Genomic DNA, 14,450 nt, shown 5'->3' with positions numbered 1-14,450 from the left:
ATCTTTATTCTCTATTACGTGTTTTCATCTCCCTACGCCCTATATCGCGCTCCCTAGGCGGTTGTTACCTCACAGGGCACCGCGTAGGGGGATCACACTCCTTACAGCGTGCCAAGGGCGCTCTGCAGCCCCCAAAAAAACCCTCTGAAGAACCAAGAAGCTCCATAGAGCGGCCTACGCAAATTGCGCAGCGCCACGCAAACCGCGCAGCGCCGCGCAACCTGCGCACCCTCCCGCAGGCCCCGCCCACGTGCGGGCAAACTGAGGGCAGCGGTGGCTTCGGGCGGTGGCTTCCGCGCATGCGCCGTGCCACAGCGCCGGGCTGCCTGCCCGTGAGGGGGCCCCGATGGCCGCCGTGTTCCTGGTGACGCTGTACGAGTACTCGCCGCTCTTCTACATCGCCGTGGTGTTCGCCTGCTTCCTCGTCACCAGCGGGCTGGTGCTGGGCTGGTGAGCGCGCCGGGGAGGGCTCCGGGGGGTCACGGGGGGCGGGAGGGGGCTCCTCAGCGCCTCAGGCCCAGCCCGGGATGCCCCCGGCCCTGCCTGAGGCGCTGCGGGGATGGGGCAGGGCCGCGCTGTGGAGAAATTCTGCCTCGTTTTTAACTAAACCTGCCCGCTTTTGGCTTAAAGATATCGCCCTTTGTGGTATCACCGCCCCCCCCGACTCAGAGCCCCCTTTAGGCCCTGTGAGCCTCCCCTTCTCCAGGCCGAACCCCCCCAGCTCCCTCAGCCTGTCCCCACAGCAGAGGGGCTGCAGCCTCTGAGCATCCTCGAGGCCTCCTCTGGACCCTCTCTGCCAGCCCCGTGTCCTCCTCGTGCTGGGGCTCAGAACTGAACACAGCACCTCGGGTGGGGCCTCACAAGAGCAGAGCATGGGGGGAGAACACCCTCCCCCCCGAAATTCCCCTCCTTAACCCTGCTGGCCACACTGCTTTTGATGCAGCCCAGCATACCATTGGCTTTCTGGGCTGGACATTTTTCCTGCTCAGCTGTAGGGAACCTGCTTTTAGCAGCAGGGTTGGACTCAACGATCTCCAGGGGTCCCTTCCAACCCCTACAGTTCAGTTTGTGATAAGTTTTTCATCAACCAGCATCCCCAGGTCCTTCTCTTGAGGGCTGCTCTCACTGCATTCCCTCCACAGCCTGTGTTTGTGCTTGGGATTGCCCTGACCCAGGTGCGGGACCTTGCCCTTGGCCAGGTGATGGGGTGGCACGGTGTGGGAGGGGAGTAATGGGAGCTGGTACGTTGTAGGGAATGTGTTCTGGAGGTGTGGGGTGGGTGCATGGGGCCTGGAAGTGGCCAGAGAAGTGGGGTTGTGATTAATGCAGGTGGTGAGGGAGGACAGCACTGAGCGTAGTGCTCAAATGCCCGCCCTCAACAAACAGGTTCTCAGATGTCCATCCGTGGCACTGCTGTGTTTGCTTTCCTGCTGGCTCGGAATTGCCTGGATGTAAACACAGACACACGCCAAGCAGGGGGCATTGATTAGCAATCAGAATAATTTACGCAGTAATTGGGGAGACGCCACACTTGTGCAGTTTCTGGAGAGAGTAAAATTGAGTTACTGCGCTTCCTATTGGCTTCACATCCATACCCGTGGTGCTGCTGAGCTTCAGTGTTCTCCTCCCTTTGTCTCTCTCCGAATTCCAGGTGCTGTAGCTGTCGCTGTTTGTTCTTTTGGCAGCTTATAAACACTGCCTCTTTTTTCCTCTAGAGCGAAGTCTTGCCCTTGTTTACACCACTTCGTTAGCTGCCGCCTCAGACGTGTGCCATCTACTGCTCTCAGTGTGAATGAAATTATGTTTTGATCTTTCAGATGGGCTTTGTGGAGTTCTTGTTCTCGTTTTGCATTGCCTCCCCTAGCGTTGGACAGGTGGAAGGGAAGGTGAGGCTGGCTGTTGTCTGCTGGACCGAGCTCCACCTTGTTATTTACTTGTAGAAATCCTTTTCACAATCCTCTCTGTCCCGCTGCAATCTGACAGGATTATATTGCCATCCACTTTTCTTCACTTTAACCTTTCTCACTTCACCAGTTCTTAAAAATATGATCATTTAAACCACGGTACTAAATCAGGAATTTGTGTAAACATACCTGAAGTGTTCCCAGCCTACCCTGTTAGCTGACTAAGTGCAGCAGCGTGGAGCTTAGCACCAGCTCCGGAGATATTTACAGCCACCTTTGAGTTCTGCTGTACCCCAGCTGTAAGACCAAGAGCTCCCAGCGTGTCGGCTGTGCTGAGACCCCCTCAAACCTCCTAACACATGAAAAAAATGTGGTACACATCCCATCCTGCTACAAATGCGCGTGGTGTCGTGTGAAGACGTGATCCTCGCTGCGCTGCTGTAACGACGTTTTGTTTCCCCCATCATTTCCAGCACCAGTCACCGGCCTGTTTTATAAACGTGTACGTGATGGTGGCAGGCAGCCCGAAAACCACCAACTGCTTAGGAATGCTGGTGCTTTAATTAGCAAAACCAGGCACGGACTCGAGGAGTGTCTGTTTTTATGGCCAGCCCTGGACACCTGGGGCTGTTCTTAGGGAATATGAGTGGGTTACTGGGCAGGATGATGCCCGGTACCTGCTGCCTTGGCTTTTCCTGGCAGGGGCTGCCGGGGTGGCTTCTGTGAGCAGAGCCCAGCAGCTGCCCCAAATCTGATCAGAAACAGCCCCAAAAGAGACCCCAGGTGGAGCAGGGGCAGGGAGTGACCACAGCTCCCCTGCACCGCCCAGGGGAAAGAGGTAAAAGAGGATGGGTGGGGGGAAGGTGATTTTGATTTTAGTTTCTCACCGCTCTAGCTTCTTAGTAAGAGGCAATAAATTACATTAATCCCTACGCTGAGTCTGTTTAGCCTGTGACAATAATTGTTGAGCAATCTCCCTGTCTTTACCTCAATCCTTGAGCCCTTTCCGTTGTATTTTCTCCCCTTTTCCAAGTCGGACTGCTCTTTGAAGAAATTAACTCGTGACCAAAGCTGGTGGAGCTGTGTGCTTTTTCTACATGAGCCTGGCTCTGAAGAAATTCTTTGTCCCCTCTACCAGCTAACGATCTAGGCTGGTAGAAAGTGAAATGGTAAAATAAAAACTTTATTCATCCTTCATGCACTGAGCACTGCCTGAAAACGTACAGAAGCACTGTACCTTATTGTTGAGCAGAAAGGGCTTTTTGCCTTCAGCTGCTGCTCAAACCGCCCTGGAGGCTTTTTTTTTTTTTTTTTTCTGTGGCTGCTTTTCATGGCGATTATCCTGTCGCTTTCGACCAGCGAGGAAAGTTTCCAAAGAGCAGGGTTTGTACTTCAGAATGGGCCAGATGGTACAAAACAGGAGGCATCTTTATGTGTGGCTGGAGAGATTAGCTCCATTGAGCCTCAGACACTGAGCAAGCCCAGCAGCTGCTGCACCTGGTTTCTTTCTGGGTAAGATGTTAGACTGGAAGATGTTAAACTTCGTTATGGCCCCAGCAAAGTCAGCCTGGCTGCTTAATTGCATCAGGTGAGAGATTTGTCCCTCCATGTGCACAAACTGAGCACCCTGTGAGAGGCCATCGCAGGCAGGAACACATTACCAGCAGTCTAACAAGCCAAAGGAATTTCTCAGAGATGCCACGATGAGAGCAGACTCTTCTCTATCACCTTTCTTCTTCCCTTTTGCTGTATCTGTGGCACTCAGGCAAGGCGTCAAATGATGAAGGCAAATATTTGTCAGGCTGCCGGGAACAGGTTGGTGCTGTTGGGGATGGCTTTGAGATATTTTTTTTTGTTTCCTCAACTTGAATGTCGCCTTTGACTGATGTTTTGCTGTTAGCCTTACACAGGGCACCCTCCAATGTGAATTAAGAGGCAATTTTTCAGAGCTCAATGTCAGTAAAAGCTCAGCTTTCCCTCTTGGTTTGACACCCAGGAGTCCAAAATGATTTTACAACGAGGCTAAAAGTAGCAGTAAATCCAAAAAATCGTCTGTTTGGCTCAGAGCTGTATCGTATGTGAAATTATCAATTTTCAAGCAGATTTTACACTGGAGCAGGTAGTGCCCTTCTCAGCTGGGGATGCTGATACGAGATCCATCTTATTGAATAGCTGCTGGTTCAGTCTGCGAAATGGGAATGGTTGGTGCAGGGCACAGCCAGCACGCTGCTGGCTGCACAAACCAAAATTCAGAGCTATTAAATTGGCCACCGCTCGAACAGCGCCGGTGATGGCAGCAGCAGCACAAATGCATGAAGTACAGCCTGAGCTAATTAATAACTGTTTGCTAAAATGCATTAACAAAGGGCCCCCACAGCTTCTCCCTGCTGCCTTGCTAATGAGACAGGGCCGGAGGGACGCGGTTACAAAAACCTCTCCATTCTGTGATTGCGTGTCTGCAGTCTTCTGATTGCGTATCTGGGCCAGTTTCTCTAATTATCCTTTGGTTACCGAGCGTTATTGCTGTCACCTTAAAATTGAATTATTTTTAGCCAAGTGAGAAGTATTCTGCAGAGCTCATTTTGTAGATCCTGATCTTCTGCAGCAGTTCCCTTAAAAGCCCTGGGCGGTATGAAAACCTTGATTCTTTTTTTTAATTGCTGTCAGAAATCATCCTGAATCAGAGAACGGCTTGGGTTGGAAGGGGCCTTAAAGATCATCAGAAGTATTCCCTCTTGGCTTCTTTGATTTTCATTTGATCCACAGAATGTTTAAGTAAATGAAGCAAAGCTTTAGAAGTTATCCTTTCAGAGGCACACCACCCTTTGGACGTTTCTAGCATGTTAGTTTCACCTTCAAAGGGGTCTTAAATTGCAGCTTTGATTCAGAGCCTGGACTATTTTGCATCTGGTTTCTGGCTCAAAGCAGAGGCTGGGAGACCCCAGGTTTGATATCAGCATCTTGATTATAATCAAGGATAATGTGGAAAACTGGGATCTTAATCTTCCTTCAAAGCATCTCGCTGGCTGTAGTTACAGCTGGGTGTACCTTGGGGCTGGATGATTTACTGTGAGGTCTTCCTACCGAGCACCCAGCCCGTGAAGTCTGTTCCATCTGTGTCAGCAGCGACTTCTTCTGTCCCAGGAGTGGCTGCGGAGATGTCAGCTGGGAGAAAACTTCGGTCAACCGTGTACCACTAGAGGGCATCGACCATCCTCACTGATTTCACACACTGCAAATGGTGCAGGAGTAATGTTGTCTGTATCCCACCACTGGAGAATATACCCTATCCAAAAGTGTATTTATTATTTTTTAGCACTGAGAAGACTCCTACCTTCTGCCACAAAAAGCTGGAGCTGCATTGGCAGGCTGGATTATGCATGCATCCTAACAGACATTCCTCAAAGCTAGGTCCGTTTGTTGCACTGCTTGATTCAGACATGCCAAAATTAATGCATAACCTGCTGCTTCTGTTTTTTTTTTTTTTTTTTTCATTCTTAGGTTTGGTTTGGGCGTTCCTGTTATTCTGAGAAACTCAGAAGAAACAGAATCCAGCACGAGAGTACTGAAAAAGCGGATGAGACAAGTGAAGAATCCTTTTGGGTTAGCAATCTCACATCCCGACACAGCTTCAGTAACAAGTCAGTAGGTTTCTGATGTGCTTAATTTTCATTAGTTTGTGTTCCCAAATATAGTACTATCTGTGTTCTTGCTCTCGTCCTTTTCCTTTACCAGTAGATCTGTAGAACCATGCTTCTTCCCATCATTGCTATAGGAAAAAATCAATTTTTAGCATTTCATGTGTGCTATTTTTAAAGAGAAATATTTGGATATTTAGCACAGTTTAATTCTTATTAATGAAGCGCTTCCTGCTATGACAGATTTTAAGTAATAAAAACATTTGCAGCTTGCCAGCTGCTGTGAGCAATTTTTGGTAAACTTTAGAGAATTGTAGAATTCTACAGAATTCATTATAGAATTTATCTCATTCCATCGAAAATTAAACTTCAGATCTCCAGTGATGTTTGGAAGTGCACAACTTGAAAATATCTAAACACACACACGTGTATATACACGCCTGTGCTTCAGTGGAAACTGAAGTGAAATATCTTTGTGTATCAGAGTCAAGTGGTCCCTGACATCCTTGAAATCACCCATGCATGAAGCAAAATTCGTGCACTTCTGCCTTGTTGGGAGCAGTAAGCTAGGCTGGGCATTTTCCACCAACACAGATGTGAAGCCTTCCTGTGAATGAGAAAGGGACTGCAGCAGTTAATGAACATTCTTCATCTAACTCATCCCCCCAAACTAAAAACAAAAAAAGAAGAAAAAGGAAGAAAAGAAAATAAAAGGAAAAATCCTCAACTTAGTCTTCAACTAATGTGGATTTTTCAGGCTGTTTGAGCACTTGAATTTGGTGGAACTTTCCAAGAGTTGTGCAGGAAGCATTTAGAAGTTGGTGAGCTGGATAGTTGTTTTTTTAGGAAAGAAGTGCAGCACACAGATCCTCTTTCTTCATCCTTCTGCTTGATCAATAGGGCCTTATTCTTTGTGACCACAGCAGGTGTTGTAGGCCAGTGATCCAAGTAATGCCATTGTCTAAAGAGGGAATGGACTTTGGGCTAGAGGTTATGCTCTTGGGCCTGCCAGTTTGCATGTAAAATGTTACCAGAAGTTAAATTTTACTCTTCGTACAATGCACGTGCTGCTTTTGTTAGCTTAATCAACCATTATATCTCCTCACGACCATTTCATCATCATTGTTGGCTTCCATGAGCACCAAACCTAGCCAAAGGTTTTAAAGAATAGGTTAAAATCTCAGACACTAAAGTTGTTTCATGCCTGTTGCCTTTTAAGAACCTGCCTTAGTACTTCCAGAGTTCCTGAACAAAGGTGAGCTAATGGAATTAATGAAATCCTTATCTTCTTTCTAAAAGAGGGTATAACACTGACACCTGACTGTCTGGAAGACTGTGTTCTTACCTGCTACTGGGGCTGCAATGTTCAAAAACTCCACGAAGCGTTGCAAAAACACGTCTACTGCTTCAGAATAAATACTCCTCAGGCGTTAGAGGATGCTCTATACAACGAATACCTCTATCGACAACAGTACTTGTATCCTTTTTTAAAGTTGTTTTGACAAAATATGCTGATTTACTGGCGCAGAGAGAGTTGAGGCTTGTGAACATTAGGCAGTTCTTGGCACGGTGTATTTGTGAACAAATATGATGAAAAATATTCTTTATGCAGACATCACATTTATCTACACTTGCTCTGACGCTGATTGTTTTCCTTGACCCAAATAAAGCATCAAGAAAAATGAGAAGGAAGAAAAATATTGTCAGTTACCAGAAGATGCCCAAGTTGTCGATTTTGGCCCAGTGCCTCGAGCTCGCTACCCATTGATTGCACTGTTGACATTAGCTGATGAAGAAGACAGGGAAATATATGATATCGTAAGTAATTTAGGAATATATTGTAGGGTCGCTCTATTTAAGCACTGAATGGTTCAGGAGACAAATCTAGGCTTGAATAAAACAGTTTGTTTTCCCTCTCCCCTTGAATTTGGTCCCTAATTTGGTCACTGACTCCAGGGGAGCGAGGATAATTGTTGTATAAAAATGTATGTGTGCCAACCAAAAGCCGCTTGTGGTTTTCACACAGCCCTAGCTCTGTCTGCTAAAGGTCTCCTCTGCGGAGAGCCCTGTGGCCGGAGGAACTAGGGTTGGGGGAGGTTACTAAGATACTGCTCTGATTTTTCTGATTACACAGACCTGTGGTGGAGCTCTTGTGCTGATAACAGCCTTTCAGGTTGCTGTTGGCAAAGTAGGCTTTTTTTTAATGTCTGACACAGATATTTGAGCTAATTGTTGACTGGAACGCTAAGAACGTGGATGTTACCTTTCTGCATCAGGCCTGCGTAATGCAGTACGTTAAGTCTCTCAGTAGCTTCCCCAGGTGGTTTGCAGCAAGGGGTGAAGGTCCTGCACTAAACTGACTTGAGAGATTCAGCTCCTCCTAATAGAGTTAAAACAACTTCAGCCTTGTCACGTCTCTTCTAAACTCCTAACTCATACTTAAATTTTCTTTTTGGAACAATTTAGAACAACCTTTTATCCCCCGTCTTTTCCTTTCATTTGGTTGGTAACTTGATAGCTGTAATTGCTTGAGCAATAATACCAATAAACTCGGAAGTGAATTGCCTAAACCTGCAGAATCCTTTTCCCTGCATTCACTTGGAAATTATTTGAGATCCTACAAATACCTAAGAAAACTTGTATGTTCCCTTTCCAAGTGATGCCAGTCCCTGGCTTCTTGTCACCTGACAACTGGACTGCTCTCCTCCCTCCTGTCCTCCTTCAAGAGACTTCTTTCCCTCAGCTATTTCCCAGATGGGTACATGCATGCATGGTTAGAGCTCAGCTCAGCTTAGTATTTAGTATTTGAATGTGTTTGACGTTAGCATGGAAGTGAATTGGCAATGCTACGCTTTTGTGTTCATTAATGTAGAAGAAAGGGATAGAAAGGAAATGAGGGGAGGTATTTTTAACCTAGTGTTGGAGAAGAGAACAATTTCTAGAACAACTGGAAATTGTTAATGTGGCCAAAGGAGTAAATCCACCTGAACTTGCATGACAAATGTCAGATTTGCATCTGATGCTGAAACAAACTTGTATAAGTGTATTGTGGAGAGGGATTTTTGCCGTTGTGGCAAGAATGATAATAGCACATGGGATATGATTTCTCATAGCGATGCATCAGGCTCCATCTTGTCTCTTTTTTATTTTTTTTGTCTCTCTCACTACAGACAGTGATCCAGAACCTCATTTCTCATTTCTGACTGGTCTAACTTTCATCCCAAATGTGTTTGTGGCTAGATCATACCCATGTGGTTTTGTGCTGGAATTTTCCTCTAGCTCCAGACAATTAGCTTGACAGTAGAAAAGAGTTACAGAAATGATTTGAAAAACAGCAGGGCTAAAGTGGAAGACTTAAGATCTTGGGCTACATGTATAAAACAGATTGAAAAGTAACTTGGTTATGACATGCAACTATTTACAGAGAAAATGTTTGGTGCTCAAAGGAAAGGGAAGCTAGAATCAAACCCTTTACTGTGAGGGTGGCAGAGCACTGGGACAGGTTGCCCAGAGAGGTTGTGGAGTCTCCTTCTCTGGGGATATTCAAAACCCACCTGGATGCCATCCTGCACAACGTGCCATAGGTGATCCTGCTGGGCAGGGGGGGTTGGACCAGATGATCTTCAGTGGTCCCTACAAACCTCATTCTGTGATTCTGTGAACCAGCACTGGATTTGTGCTAGTTTGTAGCGCCCCAGTATTTATTTCTGTGCTGTGGGGTGGGCTAACAGAGGAGACAACAGGTTGAAGGTTGAGGCACTTGTCTTGTGAACTAGTTCTAATCGCTGTTCAGAAAGTTGCCTGGGTGTCTGAGCAAACAGCAAATTGAAGACATGCATCATCCTGGAAAAAGCACTTCTGGTGAGATGACATAATACAAATGCACCGAGAACAGTTAGCTTTTAAAATCTTATTATCAAAACACAGAATCCATCATTTGAATGGAGAATTGATGGCTTTCAGGATCCAAAACTAAGCTTGTACTAAGCTGTACGATTTTTTTTGAGGCATTGTGATTTAGGAGGGAAAAAAAAAACGTATGCAAGAAGGACAGGAAACTCAGTATAAATGCATAGGTACGTATAGATTTAAACTCCGTATGTAATTAGCCATGTAGTTGCTTTTTTGAAGTGTGTCTGATTTGCATTTATTTATTTATTTAAACAAAGCAGAGCTCTCTGCTATAATTTCATTTCTCTTTTGACAGTTTCTGAGAACTGCAGTAATACTGAATCTCACTTATTTTTTCTTCAACTTCTTAGAGGCTATTACATAATTTGAGCAGGGCAAGGGGTGTTAGACACAGCATGCAAGCTTATATTGCTTTTGTTTTCAGCAAAGTGACTCTAAAGGCAGCCCACGGGGTCCTTTTGTAATCCTTGTCAGTGAAATTTGTCCTGTGCCTACTCAGTTTACAAGCCAATCAGTGATGCTTCTCAGAGTCTTAAAAACTATGGTCTGTGTGTTTGTGAGAGAAGCAACAGAAGGTGGAGAAGGCCATTTTTGTGCTGCCCCGTGAGTCTGTGCTTTGCCTTCAGCTGATAGTGTTGTGTCTTGTGCTGAAGACAGCCTGGGATGCAGCAGGGTGTGTTGTACGGGACCGAAGTGCGTGCATTTATAAAATCATCAAGGTAAAGACCTCTAGGATCATCTGGTCCAAAGCATTTGCCTGCAGCTTGGTTGCTGTAGGAAACTCCCTGCAGTTCATCAGCTTCTCTCCCACCTTGGAGATGCTCACCACAAATTGGTCTGTGCTCAGAGGGGTGTAGGAGCTGCTGCTTCTGCTTGAAGTCATTTATGCAGGTAGCCTCTGAGGCTCATGCATGACTGTAAGCCCTACCTCAGGCCTAATTCCACCAGGTGAGAGCAGTCAGTGAGTCTCCGCTGTAAACTGGCGATGGGAGGGCTCCGTGGAGGACCAGGGCAGAAAGCTGAGGTGCTGCCATGTGCCACTTTCTGTTTTTACCCTGTCCAGAATTTTGTTCTCCTCTGTGCTTGAAGTCAATGTCGGTGAAGTCCTGGATGTCCAAGCAGGTCAGAAGTTATAACAAAGCAGGTAATGTTTAAAGGAAAGGTGTTAAACACAGCTTTTTTTCTTTTTTTTCTTGGTAGATTTCAATGGTGGCTGTAATTCATATTCCTGATGAGAGCTACAGACTTTCCTGCAGAATATTATATCAGTATCTACTTCTAGCTCAAGGTCAATACCATGATCTTAAGGTAAGCCACGTATACCAAGTCTTGTTTCATTTGGGTGACAGTGTTAAGTTTAGTTTGGGGGGGCTTTCAGGATTCTAACTTATTGTTGGACTTGTATTGTTATTGCAAAGAAATGAGTAATAGTTGAAATTATTTTATCAGTTAAGTAGTTCCAGCCAAAGTTACTGTGTAGAATGCATGAAAATATTCAAGATTTCCTATAGAAATAACTTGTTTCTAGTCTAGGAGGCCTGGGTCCTGCCTGCTTGTTCAAGCAGTAGTAACAAATTAACTACCTGTTGAATGCTGCTTCTCTACAAAACATTTACTCCCTTGCTAATCTCTCAAAGAGCACTTTCTCCTATTTTGTTCTACGCGTTAGGTTGGAGGTTGGACTCGATGACCTTGAGGTCTCTTCCAACCTAGGAAATTCTGTGATTCTGTGAATTGGAAAAGCCTCAGAATAACATCTACTAATTTCTTTTTACCACAATACCTGTACGAAGATAGTACAGACCACTGTCATATGAACCAATGTTCTCGTTACTCTTTTTCAGTTTCCTTTATCTGTGCATGTTGTGGGACCATCTTTGTCCTGTGTCCGTGTCAGGCAGTTGATGATGTGATTCTCTGCCACTTTATTACGATGATAATAAAAATAATGTACAATATTGATTAGCTAGAAATTGTGCCAAGTCAATTCTATCGACTCAGCATTCATTCAGAATGGATTTTTCCCACTAAATGCTTGTCCTGGCCATGTTTTCTTTACTGATGTAGTTGATCTAGGTACACTTCCCTGTTGATCCCCTTTAAGCTTTATTTTCACGTTACCGTTGTAAAAAATACTGCTTAAACTGAAGAGAAACAACTGTGCAGCAGCACTTTGTAGTACGGTTGTGTAGTGTGCTCCCTGTGGGCATCTTTGTCTGCGTGGTAGTTCGCTGGCTTTATTAACAGATCATGCCCAGAAGAATTTGTGCTTCACATAAAATACGACAGAGAGGAATAGAGAATTTTAACGTGAGGAAGAGCAGAGTAGGTAGAGTGAAGTGGATTTGAAGGCTCGCTGGGATATATGTTTGGTAGGAGTGGGTAGAAGCATCCCTCAAGGCACAGAGACTGATACACCAGAAACAGAAACCTGAGCTGTTGGAAACCTGTGCAGTTCTGTTGAAGTTCCTGCATGCACACCTATTTGATTCAGCTAAGATTTGACATCTTCTCCTTGATATTTTGCCCGTGGTTTAGATATTTTTATGCTTCTGAAATACAAATCACCGAAGGCCAGGAAACTGTCTTCACTCACAGAAGGAGTGAGTTTGGTCCTGTTTGACCCAGCGAACCTGAGAATATTTGCTGCAGTGGAACTTGCATGGTGTGTGTGGGTGTGTTCAGGTAGCAGGAGAGAATTTGTTGGATTCTGCTAATTTTTTATATGTATGTGTATTTTAGCAGCTCTTCATGTCTGCAAATAGTACTGCACCGTCTTCGTGCGATACCTCCTCAGGTGAGAGAAGCATCGACAAAAGCTTGCTGGAAAAGGCTGGACTGGCTGAAGATGAGCCAGAATTGCACGAAGAAAACAGTAAAGACTGTGTTGTGTGCCAGAACGGCCCGGTGAACTGGGTGCTCCTACCCTGCAGGCACACGTGCCTGTGCGATGGCTGCATTAGGTATTTTCAGCAGTGCCCGATGTGTAGGCAGTTTGTTCAAGAATCTTTTCCACTGTGCAGTAAAAAGGAGCAAGATGAAGATGAATCAACCCAGATCTTGGAAGATGTTCTTCCTGGGAGAGTCTTTTAACGGGGACAAAAATAGAAGAACTGGGTTGTGTGCACCAGGGTTAAATGCAGAGAACAGACTGTTTATGGGAGGATGTGTAGCATTAACTTGGAGGGTTTTGCTTTGCATTGCTAGGTAATTTTCAACTTCCTTACATGTCTTCGCTCCATATGCTCACAGGAACGCTACATTTATCCGTGCAATGTGGACAGAAGAAGTGCGTAGGAGATCTTTGAAGGATGTGATTATTTTTGTAACTTCTTACTAGTTTTTCATGGAGTACTATTGCAGGCTATTTTGATTACTAAATTTAGTTTATCTACTGAAAAAAGAAAAAAACTTGCAAGTGAAGTTGAAGTGCACGCGGCTCGGCTATATTTATTGTATTTAAAATATTAGAGCAACGTTTTAATTCACTATAAGTTAGCAACCTAGCACTTTACAGATTGTAACTAATGAAGGAAAGGATATATTCTTCATTGTTAAACCCGTGTATATTTATTTTGTAGCCGAAGGAGCTGGAAGCTGAAGTTGTTCAGGACACTGTTTATGTCAGTTTTGAAAGTGTGTGTGTGTGTGCATGCGTGAGGGACCTGAGCCAAAGCCCGTCTGAATGAGTGGAAAGGTTTTTGTTGATAATTGTTGGCTTGAACTGAACCTTGCTGACACTTCCAAGCCTGAGCCACTGCTGTGTCCTCTTGAGACAGACTGTCAGTCTTGCTGGCAGTGGCTGCAAGAACTTTTTCTCCGTGCAAATGTTAATTAATCTGTGGCGTTGTTACTTGGGCAGTTCTGCTGTGCTGTTCGTACCTGAGTAGCCTGCTTTGGGGAATTTCCAACTCTTTTCACTTGCACTGTCAGATGGGATGACAAGTTGAACATTTGTGTTTTCTTTTATCGGTAGTCCCAGGAAATGTGCGTACTCTAATAAAGAAAGAAACTGAAGAATTGCAGAATGGTATTTCTTTTATTTCTCCCAGCGATATATTGTCAGAAGCAATAAAAATGGCCGTGAAGACCTCTAGAAAATGGGGAGTAGCAGCTCTCTTTCTTCCCTCTTGTTCCCTTGTGGTTTTGCCCCATGCCCAGCTTCGGGACAGCTACTCAGGGAGAAAAAGCCGTGCTCCAAGCTCTTCAGCTGCTCTTCCCTGCAGCTCCTTTATCAGTGCTGTGCTGGAGCTGGCTTCTGTGTGCCACACGCAAGGTGCTGCACGCCTCCAGGACAGGGAAGGAAGCTTCCCCTGCTCAAGGTATTCCGTTTCATCTGATGTTCTGTTTTCTCTTTGTTTGTTTTGCCATCATCCTGCTTCCAAGTTCCTGGCAGTCACCTCTGAGATAAAGATGTAGGTGATAATGAGAAGAGCAATGCTTAGTTGTAAAGATAGGGGCTGGGAATTGATGCATGTGGCCGCAGGTTTCCAGCCGGTGATCCGTGAGCTGTTTGCAGAGCTGTTTATCTGCTCTACCTGGAGTGACCTTCCCTGCCACAGACAACTCCGGAATAAACGGCTGGCCGAATCAGCCTGCAGTTTGCACTGTGAATCAAAAAGGAATCAAAAAGGAAGCTGGGGTCTTCACTGCTCAGTGTGAGCCACAAAGGCATGAGAAGGATGTGACAGACAACGTTCCTTGCCTTCTGTTTCCCTGTAGGCAATCTTGACCGGACCATTTGGACACACGTCTTGGTGCTAGTGAGTATGTGAATGTGCAAGAACGAGTGGGTGAGGTAAGTCTGGAAAATAAAAATCACCTTCCCTGGCTGCCTGGTCCTGCATCGAGTCTTGCTCGCTACAAACCTGATGGGAGCAGTTGCTGAGTTTAACCTCCCCGGCTGTGTTGCTAACTGTTCTGCCGTGAAATCAGGGCAGCCAAGGTGGTGACGGTGGAAATAATTGCTCTTCAGCCTTCTCTTTGTGTGCGTGTG

At 45.4% G+C, this 14,450-nt stretch overlaps 1 protein-coding gene across 3 annotated transcripts; it reads left to right on the top strand.

Moving 5' to 3' along the window:
- The first annotated feature begins 281 nt into the window (after positions 1 to 281).
- Positions 282 to 13,479, top strand: CGRRF1 (cell growth regulator with ring finger domain 1). 3 transcript variants are annotated; one of them, XM_084520182.1, is made up of 6 exons: positions 282 to 450; positions 5,406 to 5,545; positions 6,842 to 7,019; positions 7,213 to 7,360; positions 10,655 to 10,762; positions 12,197 to 13,479. In XM_084520182.1, exons 1-6 carry the CDS (start codon positions 347 to 349, stop codon positions 12,545 to 12,547), a joined length of 1,029 nt encoding a protein of 342 aa, XP_084376308.1. In that variant the 5' UTR covers positions 282 to 346; the 3' UTR covers positions 12,548 to 13,479. The 3 variants fall into 3 exon arrangements, with proteins under 3 accessions (XP_084376308.1, XP_084376309.1, XP_084376310.1); XM_084520183.1 differs by lacking the exon at positions 282 to 450 and adding an exon at positions 4,960 to 5,158; XM_084520184.1 differs by lacking the exon at positions 282 to 450 and adding an exon at positions 5,221 to 5,315.
- The last annotated feature ends 971 nt before the right edge of the window (positions 13,480 to 14,450 follow it).

The sequence above is a fragment of the Aythya ferina genome (assembly GCF_964211825.1).
Source record: "Aythya ferina genome assembly, chromosome: 5".
Lineage (NCBI taxonomy): Eukaryota > Metazoa > Chordata > Aves > Anseriformes > Anatidae > Aythya > Aythya ferina.
This window is presented reverse-complemented; position numbering and strand designations above follow the sequence as displayed.